Source organism: Odontesthes bonariensis, chromosome 7 (genome assembly GCF_027942865.1).
Source record: "Odontesthes bonariensis isolate fOdoBon6 chromosome 7, fOdoBon6.hap1, whole genome shotgun sequence".
Lineage (NCBI taxonomy): Eukaryota > Metazoa > Chordata > Actinopteri > Atheriniformes > Atherinopsidae > Odontesthes > Odontesthes bonariensis.
Genome location: NC_134512.1, coordinates 4,702,986 through 4,722,530, shown reverse-complemented (window position 1 = coordinate 4,722,530; position 19,545 = coordinate 4,702,986). Strand labels below are relative to the sequence as shown.

At 43.4% G+C, this 19,545-nt stretch overlaps 1 protein-coding gene across 2 annotated transcripts in view; it reads right to left on the bottom strand.

Annotated features, from left to right (window-relative positions):
* The window catches only part of cadps2 (Ca++-dependent secretion activator 2), a 289,837-nt gene that overhangs the window by 152,015 nt on the left and 118,277 nt on the right, over positions 1-19,545 (bottom strand). For both annotated transcript variants that reach the window (XM_075469290.1, XM_075469289.1), the window contains exon 8: positions 8,481-8,620. In XM_075469290.1, coding sequence (XP_075325405.1) covers positions 8,481-8,620 — 140 coding nt within the window. The remainder of the gene's footprint in view (positions 1-8,480; positions 8,621-19,545) is intronic.

Genomic DNA, 19,545 nt, shown 5'->3' with positions numbered 1-19,545 from the left:
TTCCTCCAGCTCTTCTGGGGGGACCCCGAGGCGTTCCCAGGCCAGCCGAGAAACATAGTCTCTCCAACGTGTCCTGGGTCTTCCCCGGGGCCTCCTCCCAGTGGGACGGGCCCGGAACACCTCACCATGGAGGCGTCCTGGAGGCATCCTAACCAGATGCCCGAGCCACCTCATCTGACTCCTCTCGATGCGGAGGAGCAGCGGTTCTACTCCGAGCCCCTCCCGGATGACCGAGCTTCTCACCCTATCTCTAAGGGAGAGTCCAGACACCCTGCGGACGAAACTCATTTCGGCCGCTTGTATTCGCCATCTCATTCTTTCAGTCACTACCCACAGCTCGTGACCATAGGTGAGGGTAGGAACATAGATTGACCGGTAAATCGAGAGCTTCACTTTTTCACCACGACGGGCCGGTGCAGAGTCCGCATTACTGCAGACGCAGCACCGATCCGCCTGTCAATCTCCTGCTCCATTCGTCCCTCACTCGTGAACAAGACCCCGAGATACTTGAACTCCTCCACTTGGGGAAGGATCCCCATCCCTAAAAAACCAAGGAGCACAGGACTTAATGACTACAGACCTGTCGCCCTGACCTCTGTGGTCATGAAGTCCTTTGAACGCCTTGTTCCGTCACACCTCAAATTCATCACAGATCCACTCCTGACCCCCTGCCGTTCGCCTACAGAGCCAACAGATCTGTAGACGACGCCAACAACATGGCCCTCCACTTCATCCTCTGGCACCTTGACTCCGCCAGGACCAACGCCAGGATCCTGTTTATAGACTTCAGCTCTGCCGTCAACAACATCATCCCGGCTTTTCTTCAGAACAAGCTCTCCCAGCTGAGTGTGCCTGACTCCACCTGCAGGTGGATTACAGACTTCCTGTCCGACAGGAAGCAACACGTGAAACTGGGGGAACATGTTTCCAACTTCAAGACCATCAGCACCGGTTACCCTCAAGGCTGCTTTCTTTCTCCTCTGCTCCTCTCCCTGTACACAAACAGCTGCACCTCCAGTCACCAGTCCATCAAGCTCCTGAAGTTTGTGGATGACACAACCCTCATCGGACTCATCTCTGGTGGGGACGAGTCCGCCTACAGGTGGGAGACTGATCATATGGAGACCCGGTGCAGGGAGAACAACCTACTGCTCAACAATGTCAAGACAGTGGAGATGGTTGTGGATTTTAGGATGAGCTCAACTTTCACTTTTACTTACTATTCTTTTATTTATTGTTTTTATTTAATCATCCGGAAACAAAGCACCAGCACACCACAACAAATTCCTTGTACGTGTAAACCTATTTGGCAATAAAACTGTTTCTGTTTTTCTGATTCTGATATCCTCATGCAAATATTTTGAGAATGTGCCAAAAGGGCTCCATCTACAATAGTGCAAAAATTCAGCCCTACCCCCTCGTTTAACTCAAAGATATGAAAATAGGTATATACAGGGGTTAGACAATGAAACTGAAACACCTGGTTTTAGACCACAATTATTTATTAGTATGGTGTAAGGCCTTCTTTTGCGGCCAATACAGCGTCAATTCGTCTTGAGAATGACATATACAAGTCCTGCACAGTGGTCAGAGGGATTTTAAGCCATTCTTCTTGCAGGATAGTGGCCAGGTCACTACGTGATGCTGGTGGAGGAAAACGTTTCCTGACTCGTTCCTCCAAAACACCCCAAAGTGGCTCAATAATATTTAGATCTGGTGACTGTGCAGGCCATGGGAGATGTTCAACTTCACTTTCATGTTCATCAAACCAATCTTTCACCAGTCTTGCTGTGTGTATTGGTGCATTGTCATCCTGATACACGGCACCGCCTTCAGGATACAATGTTTGAACCATTGGATGCACATGGACCTCCAGAATGGTTCGGTAGTCCTTGGCAGTGACGCGCCCATCTAGCACAAGTATTGGGCCAAGGGAATGCCATGATATGGCAGCCCAAACCATCACTGATCCACCCCCATGCTTCACTTTGGGCATGGAACAGTCTGGGTGGTATGCTGACATTACACTGGATACCGTGGCTCTTGATACATCACAAAGACTTGCTGTCTTGGTCACTGATGCGCCAGCAAGACGTGCACCAACAATTTGTCCTCTTTTGAACTCTGGTATGTCACCCATAATGTTGTGTGCATTGCAATATTTTGCTCTTACTGGTGCAATGTGCAATTAATGAAGATTGGCCACAAGGCTGGTCCAATTTAGCCATGAAACCTCCTACTCTAAAATGACAGGTGTTTCAGTTTCATTCTCTAACCCCTGTAGATGTAACATGCTAAGGTGCACAAAAAAAGGTATCTTGGACTTTTTGGCTAAAACTAACAGGAAGTCAGCTATTTTGATTTGAAGCCTGATTTTTGGCCTTTTTTTTAGGCCTCATATTTTACTGAACTCCTACAGATTTTAATATATCACTCTCAAACTTGATCAGTATAAGCATACATCTCTTGTCATTAAAAGTTATTCAAAACTTTATTTTTCATTAAACATGACCACGGCATCTGCTTGAATTGTGATAGGTCACCATTTCATTTGAACTTTGACCTACAACTGTGAACATTTTAGCTACTACTTCAAATGTGGTCAGACAACACATTACACATTGATCACTGAGAAAACTTTCATTTTTCAATGGAGGGTGTGTCTGTGGCAATCTGTCTAAATTCGACATCACATCATGACCACAAAAGTTATTCTGAAACAGTCGAATGCCATGAAATTCTCAGGGTTTCATCACTGGTGTCCCATGATCAGATCTATATGATTAAAACGCCATGGTCAAGTCCACTGTGAGCAGGAAGTGATCTATTTTATGCTTTGACTTACTACTTCACAACAGTTACCCCATTCACTTGAAAGTTTGTCAAAAAATGCAACTTTAAAGATCCCACTTGACTTTGTTTATGTTTGTTTACCATATACACCCATGGCCAATTTGAATGCTTTACCATTTAATAGGAAGTCATTACAACTGGCACATACAACATCTATTTTTCACCTAAATTCACGTTGCATGAGAATCCCATCTTGAGCAGATTTAACAAAATGTTCTCATGTCACCATAGCTCTGCTTTAACTCTGTGGTGCATTGTCCAACGACACTCATAATTTGCACGATTGAACAGGTTTGCACATCAGCATCCACTCATGATCACAGCTCCACCTGATGACTACGAGGAGGAAGCCATCAATGTTTGGAGTGGCGTCCCCAGTGAGGTGTGGGGTGAATGCCTCATTGTAGCAGCTGCCAGTGTCCTCCATTGCAACACAAGCTGAGAGGCGGCCAAGGTGCGAGGGCCTTTTATTGCTGCTTGCAGCTTTAATTGTATTTGTTATCGTGCTGACATATATAATTCTGCTCAATGGTTCACTTCTGGTTCAAACTCAACCTTTAGACATATAATCTAACACTCATCTCAAACACTCTTTAAAGCTGCAGTCTGCAGGATTTGTTGTTGTCATACGTAAAGTCCTACTTTTTGGCATTTTAAGAGTTTACATGATCTATCAAAACGCTTGAAGTTGAAAACGGTGACCTCCGTAGTCGCAAAATGCAAGAAATGCTTATTTTTTAACCGAAAAATAAAAAGTTATTCAACTTCCTGTCCCGCCCCATCAAAACACATGAGAACTCGTGCACGTAGACGTGCACGCCAGATGCGCTTACACGACTCCTCATTCATCAACTCACCTGTCATTTGCGATCATGGAAGACACAGTAAGTAGACAAGCCCGTAATGAAGTTCAATAGTCCAGATAAATAAGCGTGGGGACGAGCCTACCTTGTATCGCGCGTGCACAATCGGTGATTGACAGGCAGCAGAGCCAAACTCGTAAACCTGATTGGTTACCTTTTACCGGTCCGGTCTGCAATTTTGTAAACAAACCTGCTGGCTTTGGAGGGACCTAGCGGGACATATAGGGGACCTAGAGAACTCATTTTTTTTTGTATTGGGGTATTTAATGTACTACTTTCAGAATCCCCGGACAGTTCCAGGCATTATGCTTGAAAAAGAGTTGCAGACTGCAGCTTTAACATTGTCTTCATACACTCTTTAATATGGTTCAGAATTCATAGTTAGATCACAGACAGCAAGCTGACCAAAACCTGAGGCAGTAGTGAGGCCGGCGATATCATGACATTTTCATCACATGCTTCATCTGTGGTATAAGATCTGCAACTTACTTTCCAGTGGCCAAACAATTCTTTCATTTGTCTCTCCAGAGTGCATTACTCCAATGTAGCTTTCCTATAAGTTTAAAAGCACACGGGATACACTGTGGGGATGGCCACACACTACAGTCTCCTCATTGAATTCTAATCATCATGCATGTCTACTTAACCAATTTAAAATTAATAGGTTTGTGAGTATGTGTACCATTCATTCCATCATTCAGCATACTTTATACTAAATTAACAGTAGTGTGTATCTTTAATTTGACAGTATGAACTGTCACTTCTGTTGTTATTGTTGCCTGTAGGAGCCGCATTGCCACGGTAACTAATCAAGAAAGCATCGACATACACTGATCTGAATAAACTAATTAACTATTCTAAATAATTAATTCCACCTTGCAAAGTGACAGATTTCATGTGCACTTTATCTAAGACTTTTATGACCACATACCATCATATGATGATGTAGTGTAGAGTGCTTGTCTACAACAATATCTGTAATCTTCTTTGAATACTACTGTGTTTCGACAATGGTTTCGGAGATAGACACACAATTCTTACATACTATTGCAGTTAATTAAAGTGCAGGTTAATATTGTTTCTTATATTTGCGATGATTTGCAGGGCTGTACTCAATTTCTCTGTGTAAAAGTTTAGTGGGAAGCTGATCAAGATGATGTAATATGACTGAAAGCTCCAGAACTAGATCAAATAAACCTTTTTTGTAAACTTGAGAAATGAGACGCATGATAAAATCCCTTGTCAAGTCCAAGAGGTATCCAGATGCAGGTATATTATTAACTTAAATACTAGAATTATTCATTTTCTTTGAACTTGTAAATAATTCCTTCAAATATCTCTGTATCATCAGGCATATATGAAACCGATTGCTTGCACACATGATTATCATCAAATTATTTAATCACTGACTGATGAGCACTTAAATCAATGTTAACATTTAGTTTCTTTTGGATTTAGATTTCTCACAGCAAAAACCAGGAGATTTAAGGGTTAGATAAAACGTCTTGGGATAATATTCTGACACATTAGATTAAACACGCCAATAGATGAGAAAGTTATTTTTGTTTTACAAAATTCAGAATGAAAATAATAGTCCTACACTAGATTTAATTTTCTTTCGGAGAAAGTTAGCTTCGGTTGCCTTTTTCAGGCAGACGACAATAATGTCAGTCATTTAATGTAAACGAGAAAAAAAATTGTGAAAAAAATCTTTGGGATTTTATTTTATCCCAAAGATTTTTTTTTATCCTGAAAGACTTTATTTTAAAGGTCTTTCAGGGCTCATAGCACAATACATTTCACTAAATGATGCAATTACTTCACAAGCTATTACTTCACACATACTGTAACTTTAAAAAGAGATAGTGAGTCATATGCCAAAGGAGGATATGACAAAGAAATAAGCTAGCTGTGATGAAAATGTAAGAATGACCAGCACTGCTTCTCAATCAATGGTCTCTCCTAAGCTTCCAGAAGTGTGGTATACAGGCAAGTGCAAGCAAGCAAAATCAATCAATGGCTAGACCTCTCTTTCTTCAGCGCTGCATCCCACCCTTAAAGAAAAGGCAGAAGAGAATCTGTGCTATTCCACATGACTCTGGGTTAACATGCGGCAGAGCTCGCCAACCACTTGTAAAAAATGATTTGGCTTCCACTACTACTCCCGCTATTTTAAACATCCACTGAGCTGCATCATTTCACAGTGATTGACCGAGAATTTTACTACAGGCATTTAACAGTCAAAATTGTCAAAGCTGTCAAATAGTTCAATAGCTGTCGACACAGATTCTGAAAGACTGGTGAGACACTGAATTGTTTTAACAGAACAAGGACAAATGAACATCTTCTTTCATAAGTGCTTCATGTGCTTTGGAAGAAAGAAAAAAAATTGTAAGAGCTATTATTAAAAAACATTTAAGAATATAGATACATGTGGCAGTTTGCTTTAAGCAGAGCTTCAAACCAATTTGTCACCACAATGAGTGATGCTGATTATCTTTTTTTCCAGGAATATACATCATTAAAACAGGATTCTAAACGAGTATTAGTTGTTTCTCTGGAAAGAAAAGCACAATAATAACTTGATTAAAGTTTTCTCTTTGAATTGAAGAATCCTTGAGCTCTGAGGTTCATTCTCCAGCTCATGAAAGTAAAACTAGCCCTAAATAGACTTGTTAAAACAAAGGAAATCTGGCTTTGGCAGTTTTAGATTTCTAGTTCTTCCCATTTTCAAATAAATGCAAAAAAATACAAAAATAATAAAATAAAAAAATGACACAATTAAATTATATATCTTAGCAGAGAAAAATGTCCAACCGAAGTAGCTCTTGTTTGTGCACACCCATCTCTCAGCTCGTTTTACTTTGATAGTGAAGTGAGATCTAGCATCTCTAAGCCTTATATGGAGTCATGTGTTCAATCTGTTAAGGGACCTTTTTCTGCATTTTTTTTGTCTGAAATGAGACTATAAAAATGCCTAATGCATAAATATGATCCAGCTATTACAAACTGCAAGACGTTGCCTCTTGCCAAAGCAAGACTCTCTTAACTGTATGGATCAAACAACCCATTCAGAGAACATTTATAAGAAACTAAAATCCAACCATATCAACAAATGTTTTAAATAGGGCTGGGCGAGTTAACGCGTTATTATCGCGTCAACTCATTAATTATTTAACGCCGATAAATATTTTAGCGCGCATTAGCGCAGGTTTTATTATTGTAAAAGTCTGTTGCTCACAGGCTTTTATTTTGTAAAAGTCTGTTGCTCTCTGCAACGGAACCGGAAAAGAAAGTAATCTGCGGATCCACCAAACATGGAGAAGGGTACGGAACTTTTACTCGGCCATTTTCATTTTAAAGTTCTTCCAGACGGCGGAGTCGACAGAACCAAAGTCATCTGTAAACACTGCCAAGTTGAATTGTCTTCTCAGCGTAGTAGTTCCAGTCTAAAATATCAGCTTTCCACTCTAAATTTAGTCGCTTAATTAAGATTTTTTTTTAGTCTACACTTAGTGACATGAGAAGATGCACATTTCTGTCATCTCTGACTGTGTAGATCATGAAGTGATGGGGCTCCTGAGCAAACACATTACCAGCTCCCATGTAGGAGGAAGATTGGCAAACTGAAACAATAAAACAGACCAAACAACGGACTGACAGACAGACACAGACAAACAGAAAGATAGACAGACTGATGAACAGATAAAAAGATAGATGGATAGAAATAGATAGATACATGACTTTAATTAAATCCTTTGTAGACACTAACTTTATAGTAAAATAGACTATGACTAAGCTGAATAAAAGCAGTTATACTCTAAATATTAGAGGCCCCAGCCTTGAATTGAACACTTTATCTATGCATTTATCTTATTTTATCTTAATTGATTTTGTTATATTTTATTGCTTTCACTGTTCGTTTATTGTTTTTATTTGTTTTTACTTATTCTTCTCTTTATTTGATACCTGCTGTAAAGCACTTTGGTACACCGTAAGGATTGTCTGTAAAGGGCTGTATAAATAAAGTACATTTAAATGCGAGGACAGAGGTGTCACAAGAACAGCAATGTTTTGTCAGCATGGGATTTGCTGCCATCTTCTGGCTATAATCTCAAACTACACAACATACAGATTGTGTATCATAGCAATACTTTGTGAGAAAGAAAGTTACAATATATTCTCCCACTACCATATAAGAAATAAATTAATTAAAACTAATTCTAATAAGTAAAATGGTAAGATTATACTTAAACCAACAATAGCCTAATTCAAAGTAAGAATTGTGCGTGCCGTTTTTCTTTACTGAATTATAAAACAATCCAGTTAAACTGAATTAGTTTTACTAAAAAGGACTTCACCTCTATTTAACAGATTATTTTCGATTTTCAAAACCAATGCAAGGTAAGACTGAGCAAAAAATGGTTTCGATAAGCTCTTGAATTGATTTAAATAAATCTGACCATTTTTTTGCTGAAGAATTACAACTAGACATACTGTACATTTGAAAACAGGTGTGTAACATATTTGTTAATGTAGTTTTTACCCAAATTACATGTAGATACTCTCACAAAGGCAAAGAACAGCTTAGGTCAAACCTCAAGAGGTCAAACATTAAGTCCAGCACAATTTGCAAGTAATGCAATATTTCATAATTGGTTTTCATGGTACAAAACCTTTACACCTTACCTTACAACTCCAAAATCCGTTGTTAATTTCCAGTGGTGAAACTTTGCCAAAACAAAGAACAAATGACATACTAACCCACTGTGCTTCAAGTTGGGAGGTTTTTCCATGCGGACAGCCAGTTTAATCTTTAGATCCGTGTCCTGGCTGTTTTTGGGAACAACCATCCGATGGAACTCTGCCTGCTTTGGTCCATTGGTAGTGGGGTTCAGAACCACCTGAAGTGAATGAGGAAAAAGTCAGGGAGAAGTCTGCAAGTTCTTGCAGATAATATTAGTTTTCTTGATCTGTGCTCTACAAAAAAAATTAAGAATGTATTTTCTTTGGTTTTACAAATTTTCAATGGAATAATATATAATGTATTGTAGATATTGTAGTCTGAAATAACTGACCCCACCCAACAATGTTGTCAAGTCGTAAGATAATCAGCAGAACTAGTCTGCCCCATCAGAACTTTCCCTGGACAACAACAGTGGCCTAATTTGCCCAGCTTATTGCATTTCTAATGGGCTCAGTCAATTCAAAGTGAACAGACTTGTTCAGGTGCATCTCCCTGCACCCTGCCACCATCTCAGTAGTTATCTCTGCTTGGAGCACTGCTGGTAGGTATTCACCACTGCACACTAGGAGCACACTGTGAGCCTTGCCATTCAAGAGATGCTGCAACCCCTGTCATCTGGTCATAACACTTCACGCTGCATAACATTAAAACCTGTCAATTTTTTCACAACCCATATGTGGACGATGAGAATTGACTATTAATCTATTTTATTTCACAAATATATACAGTATATGTACAGGCGAAAGATGAGTGGTCTATCATTGTCCCCCATCTGGTCAGTGTGACTATTTCTGGTGGAAACTTTTCAGTATTCAAAGCATAAATTATAAAAGAGCTAGCCTTCAGAGATTGAAGGTGGCTTATAATGATGCATTAAGACTTTTGTTAAAGAAGCCCAGATTGATAGCTGTTTTAAGGAAGCTTATGTATAAATTTATTTGCCGGCTAAATGAGTCTAATAATAAAAGTATCCAACTGTTGACTAACATTAAATATAGTGCAGTAAGATAAACATCTGTATATTGGAAACATTGGTATGATTGCCTCCTAAAAGATAAGAGTGTTTATTTTATCATTTTTTATGAATGTTCTTTTTTTTAATGTACTTTTATTATTTTTTTTCTTTTATCGTTGATTGTTTTTCTATGTGATCTGGACAACGAGTCTTTAATAAATCTATCATCGTTATCATCATCATAAAATGGAATTCCATAAGTTCTTCTACCCTTAATTAAATTAAATGAAAAAAATACTTTATTTATCCCAAATGTAAATCATATAGTTGCAGTGAAATTCTTTCTTTCTTTTTTAAGCAATCATTACAGGCTTTCATTCTAAACAGTTGTTTCTGCTGGCAGTAAGGACCTCATGTACACTATATTGCCAAAAGTATTCACTCATCTGCCTTTACGCGCATAGGAACTTAAGTGACATCCCATTCTCAATCGACATCGTTAATATGACGTCGGCCCACCCTTTGCACCTATAACAGCTTCAACTCTTCTGGGCAAGCTTTCCACAAGGTGCTTAACAATGGGTGTATAGTTGTAATTGGAGGTGACAAGAACTTTATTTCTTTATTTCAAACCACTTCTTAATACAATAGAGAACAACCTTTGGCGTTGGATGAATATTCCAATATTCCTCAAATGCAGAATTGCTACAAATAAAATGACTATATAACCCACAATTACCTATCTATTTTTCTTCTCCATCAAACCTCCATCCTTCTGGTTCAAATTTTTAAACTCTACTGTTTCAAAATTTTTACTGCAAAAACAAAACATCTCATGTGAATATAAGCACTTCAAATCAATCCAAAGCTCCGGAGGCTTGGAAGCTCCTTACCATCTATATTATTTAATCTCCCATCAACTTTGATACATCCATAAATTAATCTACCCGAATCAGTCTGATGAGCTCTGGATAGACTTGGAACAAACATTATACAACGAAATCAATATCAAAGACTTCCCCTTCCCTTGTCTGGTGTACCCATGCTTCAAAAACCCGACCACTGCGACAACTCTGACAACACGGTGGGACTTTGACCAGAAGTATGGCATTGGGGAGAAACCTTTTCGACAATATCAGCAGACCAAATCCTCTGCATCTCATCACAGAAATGGGAACAAGATTTACAGTTTACCCCCATTTTTCCAAAAACCTCTCACTTAAAAAAAAAGAAAAAAAAAAAGAGCAAAAATATATTCACTACACCAACTAACACAAGACAAAGAGTACACTATACTGAAAATAACTTTTACACATTCTCAGATCTGCTCACACTGCACACAGAATACCCCTGACATCAACTTGCGTGCCACGCGAAACTGCACACCTTTCAAAAAATTCTAGACAGATGTAATCTATCTAGTCTTTTGTACTGCTACATCCCACTATTCACCTCACATTGCTTGAGATTTGTCTCAAATAATGCTAAATAAGCCTTTGAGCAAAATACCCAACACAGCACTAATTATCGCCGAGACAACTATTCTCGAAAACTGGAAGTCAAAAAACCAAATTAATACCACATCGGGGAAAAACTTACTCAGTGAACAAACATCCATGTTAAAACTATCTACCTTGCTCAAATATGCTGCCACTATCACTCTAAACTCACTGTTTCAGTTATCACGTTACCTCACATTATCGCTTTTGTAGCAGTCACAGTGCCGTGTGGATTAAGAGTTTTTCAAACTTTGACAAAACCAACATTCCTGTGGGGGATGTTTACGTATGTGGATATAAACCAGATCTTCATTTTCTTTCCACAAAGGAAAAAGAGACAGAAACTGCCTAATTTACGTTAACCTTCTACCCTTTTGAGAGTTTTTGGGGAGTCGAACTCGCAACAGACGCTCTCCATAAATTGGGATAAACTCGAATGAACAAAGGACCTTTCTGTTGGAGATGTTGGAGACCTCACTATCTTATCTTCACCATGAATCGAATTGACATATTAACACCCTCTCCCACCAGAGAAAGAGACCAGATGGCTACATACGAACTGAGAAGACTTCACTAAGACTCACTTTTAGTCGAATCTTAAAACTATATTAAATGTGTTTGATAACCGTATACAATTTCTTTCAGGTTTCCAGCTTGATCACAAGACGCATATAGAGACAATTTGTACGATTCTGGCTTAAATATTGACAAAGAACTGATCTTGGTGGAAAATGCCCAACCTGCCTGATGGAACCACATTGCCCCCTAGTGGTCTGCAGTGTTGATTAGTTGAACATTTAAACCCCAGAGGACTCAGTAAAATGGACAAGATATATGCAACTATTAACTTCTAACGATGTCCCTTCGGTATCTATTTGGTATTTGTTTGGTATCCCCATTGTTAACACAGAAAATTAACATTGTGTGGTTCACTATTCATATGTCACGATTTCATAGATATTCATCTGAATTTTGAAAGTCATAATCATCAATTACGTTGTGTGTTATTTTGATGTCTTTATATTGCAAGTCTATGTTATATCTTTAATCTGCATATCTTAACAAGATGTGGTGTTTTCAGAATCACCGAGACAAATGTTCTATGAGACGGAGTAATGGAGAAATAAGCGTTTCTTGGTCTAATCCAGAAATCCCCATATAGCACAGATCACCTTACACAGACACCCAGGCAGACATGCACACAGTTCAAGCATATCATTGGCTGAAAGAGTAGTGTCAGCTTACGTCATGCCCCGCCTCCGAGTCAAAACCCGGAGCCCGCGAAAAACACGCTCTCTCTCGTTCTCTCGTTTTCTGGCTCTCGCTTCAGGCGTCTTGTTTCTGACTTCATGCCACTTGTTCCAGAAGAGTTCCAACCCAGAGTTTCAGAAGGAGATTTGAGCAGAGAACAGTTGCTCAGAGAGATTTGGAGATGGTTTGAGCAGAAGAGAAGAGCTCACCAGAGTTTGGGAGTTTTCCCATAATCTCAGGAGAGGGCGGAAGGACAGAGGATGAGCGATGCAGAGGACGACCGGAGGAAGCCCTCCAGAACCCAGTGAGACCCCGGAGACGAGAAAGAAAGACCCGAACAAAGATAAGAACAGGATGAAGTTTTCCTACCCAGAAAGCCAACTCCAAGCAACCTTTTATTAATCTTCTGTGAACTTAAGTTCACTTCATCAGAGAAGCAACGGACCCACTGACACTCAGAACATTCGATCATCTAACCACAGCCCTCGGCACCATCGTTCCCGTTTCCCAGTGAAAGAAGCAACTGAGAAGTCCGCTAAAGTCAGCCACCACAACCAGGAAGGCCCAGAGAGCGGAAGAGAAATCCCCTCGGACCCCGCGTGGCCGCTGCCGTGTTCCGAGCTGACTAAGCAGAACTTCAGCACAGTAAGACCGACCCGTTTTCACCTTAAAGTGGGTTTGATGGATGTCTCGAGGCTTTCACAGAATGATACATTAATCCGAAATGTCAGTATTTAGCGTCAAATAGTCAGCCAACCTAAACTATTTGAATACATCCAGTATCTCCCCATTCCCCATATTTTATTTTCCATTCACTAAGTGTTTTATATAATCACCCATATTCAATGCATCTCCTGTTTGTTTTAAAGGTTCATGTTTTGGTCATATCATTTTAATAAATAGTTCATATATCTATATATATATGTTATAATCACAGATTGTGTCGTATGCTTTCTTTACGTAATGTCTGTCCAACCAAACGAGAACTTCACGAAAGTAGCGAGATATGAGACTGATTATTAATTGATTATTAATTGATTATTAATTGATTATTAACTGATTATTAATTTAACATACCAGGATCGTAATATTTCAACAGTTTTCCTACCTGACTGTCATTTAAAGTAAATTATAGGTAGGTTGTGCCCTAAATTCGAGGTTTTAAAGGTTTATTTGAGACAGTGAAAACGTCTTATAAATCCTTATATTTGATGCAAATGCCCAATAACGCTACACTTTTCCTGTGATCTCTTTGCCTATGCTTAAAATTTTTAATGCGCATACACCATAAGAGCACCCAAATCATATACAGACAGTATGATTTTTTTCACAGCTTCTTCTTCCCTGCTTCTCCACTTCCAGTGGGGCAGTGGTCGTTCAGACTCAGAGCTGGTGGCTCAAAGGAGCGGCACCAGTTAAAGACAGTCACTTCGCCCATAAAAGGGAAACCGGGACACCCCTCTAGAGCTAGGCCTGGGGTGGGAAGCTTGCCGGTAAGTGCCTGGTGGCAGAGCCTGAAGTCCAAAGAACCAGAAAGCCCCTTTCAAGCACCACTCCTGGGTAGGAAATTCGAGGTCAGGTGCATTGCGAGTTGGATGGCAGGCGAAGGCCTGGACATGCCGATCCCCAGTGTTGCAAACTGGCTCTTGGGAAGTGGAATGTCACTTCACTGGCAGGAAAAAAGACAGAGCTAGTGTGTGAGGTGGACTGGTACCAATTAGATATAATTAGGCTCACCTCTACACAGCATGGGTTCAAGAACTAAACTCCTGGAGTGGGGGCTGGATTCTCTCATACTCTGGAGTTTTCCTCGGGGGAGAGGTGTCAGGCAGGTGTAGGGACACTCAAAAGCCCCCAGCTGAGCGCCTGGGTGTTGAAGTTCTCCCTGGTAAGTTTCTGACAGGTGCCGAGTGGCTAAAAGGGCTGCAGCATTGGTGGCCGCTGAAGCTAAAACTCGGGGATGGGAGGAAATTGGTGAGGCCATAGAGAAGAATTTTCAGTTTGCCTCAAGTATGTTCTTGCAAACCATTTGACAACCCAGAAAAGGGAAAGCAGGGTCTGTCCCAGGTTGTGTTTGCCCTGGGAGGAGAACTGCTGACCAGAACTGAGGACATTGTATGGCGGTGGAAGAAGCACTTTGAGGATCTCCTCAATCCGGCTAGCATGTCCTCCATTGAGAAGGTAGAGTCTGAAGACGTAGATTCGTCCATCACCTTGGCGGAAGGTGCCAGAGTAGTTCAAAAGCTTCCTGGCGGTAAAGTGCCGGAGGTGGAAAAGATTTGCCCTTAGATGCTAAAAGCTAGTGAGGTTGACACGCCTTTTCAATGTCACACGGAGTTCTGGGAGAATGCCTGTGGAGTGGTACATCGGGGTGGTGGTTCCATTTTCAAGAAAGAGCACTTGAGTGTGTTTTCCAATTGTACGGGGATGACACTACTTAGCCTCCCTGGAAAATTTCACTTCAGGGTTCTGCAGAGAAGCCTCCAAACGACTGTTGAACATCGGATTCAGTTATAAGCAGTGCGGTTTTCGCCCAGGTTGTGGAACAGTGGACCGGATCTTTACACTTGCAGAGTTAGTGAAAAGATCATTGGAGTTTGACCATTCAGTCTACATGTGTTTTGTGGAAAAGGCTTACAACTGTGTTCCCTGAGGGATTCTGTTGGGGGTGCTGTGGGAGTATGGGGTACCGGGATTGCTTTCGCAAGCTATTCAGTCCCTGTATAAGGCAAGGCAAGGCAAGTTTATTTGTATAGCACAATTCAACAACAAGGTGATTCAAAGTGTTTTACAGAGACATTAAAGCAGTAGAAATAAAAAGCATGATTTAAAATTTAAACAAAAAATAAATAAATAAGAACAATAGATAAAATCATATAAAATCAGTAGTTAAAATATGATTACGTTTTGAAACTCAAGCTTCAGATTTGGAGCTTTATTCAAATGCAGCTGAAAATAGGTGTGTCTTCAACCTGGACTTAAATACACTGAGTGTTTCAGCTGATCTGAGGCTTTCTGGGAGTTTGTTCCAGACATGTGGAGTATAAAAGCTGAATGCAGCTTCTCCATGTCTGGTTCTGACTCAGGGAACTGATAAAAAAACGGATCCAGATGACCTGAGGGGTCTGCAAGGTTCATACTGGGTCAGGAGGTCACTGATGAATTTTGGCCCTAGACCATTCAGAGCTTTATAGACCCGCATCAGAACTTTAAAGTCTATCTTCTGATGGACAGGCAGCCAGTGTAAAGACCTCAGAGCTGGACTGATGTGCTCCACTTTAGACCAGGAGCCCAGAGGGGTCAGCCTAGCTGGGAAGGTTACCAATTTTTATGGGTACTATGATGTCTGGCATGGTCCCCAGATAGAGGAACGGCACGTCTGCCGGGTTCCCTCTGGTGGGTGTGGCAAGGGGGGGTATAAAACTGGCACCCAAAAAATGGGCTAGGTTAGCTGGTGAGGTTACCACTTGAAACCTGTTGCAAATTGCTCATCATAGTCCCCTGATAGAGAAATGACCACTGCCAGACATTTTTAGTGGTGGGTTACCCCCGGCAGACACCCCCGTACGATGACACCCCCAAAAATGGGCTAGATCAGCTGGTGGGGTTACCGATTGAAACCTGTTAACAATTGTTTGTCCCCTGGTCCCCTGATTGAGGAATGGTCACTTCCATACATTTTTGTTGGTGGGTTATACCCACGCCAGACACCCCATTGTGAATGCACCTTCTTGTGAATTCGCCTGCACACAAAGCGACTGCCATCTTCACCATGTGACCCAAATATAATCAGTTCATGTATTATAGTGTAAGCACACAAGATTTATTGCAAAAAGGTTGGCCATCTAGAAAGTGTTGGGCTGAATCTCAGATGGCGCACTTGTGCACTTCGGGCACTATGTTTTAGTGCGTAATTAATATGCCATACACACTAAAACATGAACACTTCAGTGCACAAGTGCACCATTTGAGATTCAGAGTAGGTCTCAAGATGTAACCTGCACTTAATATGGAGTGTTGGCAACATACAAGGACTGGAGCAAATCCAAGCACTTGTTCAAAAGTAATGGGCCAAACATAAAGTCGCTCGTCTTAAAAGCCTTGCCCTGCGAAATCAAATCTTTTCATATACCAATTATAGAGTATTACCACACAAAATTTGGTGAAGGTCCGTCCACTCTTTCAAAAGTTATAGCATTTACTCGAAATATCTGTGGTAGTTGCCAGCAAAAAACATAAAATCTTAATTGCGCGCTGAATAATGTCCTGAAATTTGAATCAACATAAGTCCATGTCATTTTGTCTACCGAGTCAATTACTAATAGTATTTTCGACAACTAACACCTTGAGTGTTACTTTTTTTTTAGTTTTTTTTTTTTAGCATATTAATTACGCACTAAAACATAGTGCCCGAAGTGCACAAGTGCGCCATCTGAGATTCAGCCCAACACTTTCTAGATGGCCAACCTTTTTGCAATAAATGTTGTGTGCTTACACTATAATACATGAACTGATTATATTTGGGTCACATGGTGAAGATTGCAGTCGCTTTGTGTGCAGTCGACTTCACAAGAAGGTGCATTCACAATGGGGTGTCTGGCGTGGGTATAACCCACCAACAAAAATGTATGGAAGTGACCATTCCTCAATCAGGGGACCAGGGGACAAACAATTGTTAACAGGTTTCAATCAGTAACCCCACCAGCTGATCTAGCCCATTTTTGGGGGTGTCTGCCGGGGGTGACCCACCACTAAAAATGTCTGGCAGTGGTCATTTCTCTATCAGGGGACTATGATGAGCAATTTACAACAGGTTTCAAGTGGTAACTGTCACGCCCAGAGACTCATGTTTTTAGTTTTCATGTTTAGGTTATGTTTTTGGGTTCAGTTCATGTCCAGGTTTTGAGTTTTAGGTTTTGCCATTAGTTCATTCCCCTCACCTGTTCATTCCCCACCAGCTGCACCCACTCACTTAATCACTCAATCCCTATTTAGTTTCCTGCCTCCCCTTTCAGTTGGCCGGATCTTTGTTGATGTTGATGTTCCTGTTACTGCTGTTGCTGTTAGTTTCCACGCCATGTTTCCACGCCATGTTTCCACGCCATATTCGTCAAAGCTAAGTATTTATTCCATGCCATGTCCTTGTTCTTTTGTTTTTGGTTATAGCTCAGTTTTTCTCCGGCTCTGCCGCGTTTTATGTTGTACTTTGTTTTTTGTTAATAAATCACCCTTTACTTTTTAAAAAGTCCGCATCCGTGTCCTCCCCTTCTACACCACGCTGACAGAAAGATCCGGCCTGAAATGGACGCGGCGGACTACACAACCTTCTGGGAGCTGGCTGGGGACTTCTGTTGCCTCTCATCGAGCTGCACCTCCTGGGAGAAACTGAACTCTGCCAATGAACTAATTGACTTTTTTGTACGAAAGCAGGTTCTCAGGCACATGTCAGGAGTGACGCACATCTGGGCAGAGGTGAGGGGTGTACAGCGCGCTGCTATGCTGGATATCTTTGGCATGGAGCCACAGAAGGTAGCCGCGCTGTACACACCCTCCCTCACCACTCCAGCATCCCAGGCCCCAGCCCCAGCGGTCCCAGAGCTGGCCCCGGCCCCAGCCGTCCCAGAGCTGGCCCCGGCCCCAGCCGTCCCAGAGCTGGCCCCGGCCCCAGCCGTTCCCGAGGCTTTAGAGCCTGACCACGACCACGAGGCTTTAGAGCCTGACCACGACCAAGAGGCCACAGGGCCTGACCACGAGGCTTTAGAGCCTGACCACGAGGCTTTAGAGCCTGACCACGAGGCTTTAGAGCCTGACCACGACCAAGAGGCCTTAGGGCCTGACCATGACCAAGAGGCCATAAGGCCTGACCACGAGGCCACAGGGCCTGACCACGAGGCCACAGGGCCTGACCACGAGGCTTTAGAGCCTGACCACGAGGCTTTAGAGCCTGACCACGACCAAGAGGCCTTAGGGCCTGACCATGACCAAGAGGCCATAAGGCCTGACCAAGAGGCCACAGGGCCTGACCACGAGGCTTTAGAGCCTGACCACGAGGCTTTAGAGCCTGACCACGAGGCTTTAGAGCCTGACCAAGAGGCCACAGGGCCTGACCACGACCAAGAGGCCACAGGGCCTGACCAAGAGGCCACAGGGCCTGACCACGACCAAGAGGCCACAGGGCCTGACCAAGAGGCCACAGGGCCTGACCAAGAGGCCACAGGGCCTGACCAAGAGGCCACAGGGCCTGACCACGAGGCCACAGGGCCTGACCACGAGGCTTTAGGGCCTGACCACGAGGCTTTAGGGCCTGACCACGAGGCTTTAGGGCCTGACCACGAGGCTTTAGGGCCTGTCCACGAGGCCACAGGGCCTGACCAAGAGGCCACAGGGCCTGACCAAGAGGCCACAGGGCCTAACCATAAGGCGGCAGAGCCCGACATGGACTCACTAGTTCGAGCCCCTCCCTCCCACCCCCAGACTTTGGGGATGTCTGGGATCCATCCCTTAAAGGGGGGGCTCCCCCCCCGTCGGAGGTCCGTCCGACCGGGGGACGGTCTTCGCCTCCTGCTGCCACGCCACGGGATGTCTGGCCGCCCGCCAGACCACCACCTCCTGCTGCCACGCCACGGGATGTCTGGCCGCCCGCCAGACCACCACCTCCTGCTGCCACGCCACGGGATGTCTGGCCGCCCGCCAGACCACCGCTTCCTGCTGCCACGCCACGGGATGTCTGGCCGCCCGCCAGACCACCGCCTCCTGCTGCCACGCCACGGGATGTCTGGCCGCCCGCCAGACCACCGCTTCCTGCTGCCACGCCACGGGATGTCTGGCCGCCCGCCAGACCACCGCTTCCTGCTGCCACGCCACGGGATGTCTGGCCGCCCGCCAGACCACCGCTTCCTGCCGCCACGCCGACGGAAGTCTGGCCGTCCGCCAGACCACCCCCGTCTCCTGCCGCCACGCCGACGGAAGTCTGGGCGTCCGCCAGACCACCGCCGTCTCCTGCCGCCACGCCGACGGAAGTCTGGGCGTCCGCCAGACCACCGCCTGTTCCGGCTACGCCGTCTGCGGTCTGGGCGTCCGCCAGACCACCGCCTGTTCCGGCTACGCCGTCTGCGGTCTGGGCGTCCGCCAGACCACCGCCTGTTCCGGCTACGCCGTCTGCGGTCTGGGCGTCCGCCAGACCACCGCCTGTTCCGGCTACGCCGTCTGCGGTCTGGGCGTCCGCCAGACCACCGCCTGTTCCGGCTATGCCGTCTGCGGTCTGGGCGTCCGCCAGACCACCGCCTGTTCCGGCTACGCCGTCTGCGGTCTGGGCGTCCGCCAGACCACCGCCTGTTCCGGCTACGCCGTCTGCGGTCTGGGCATCCGCCAGACCAC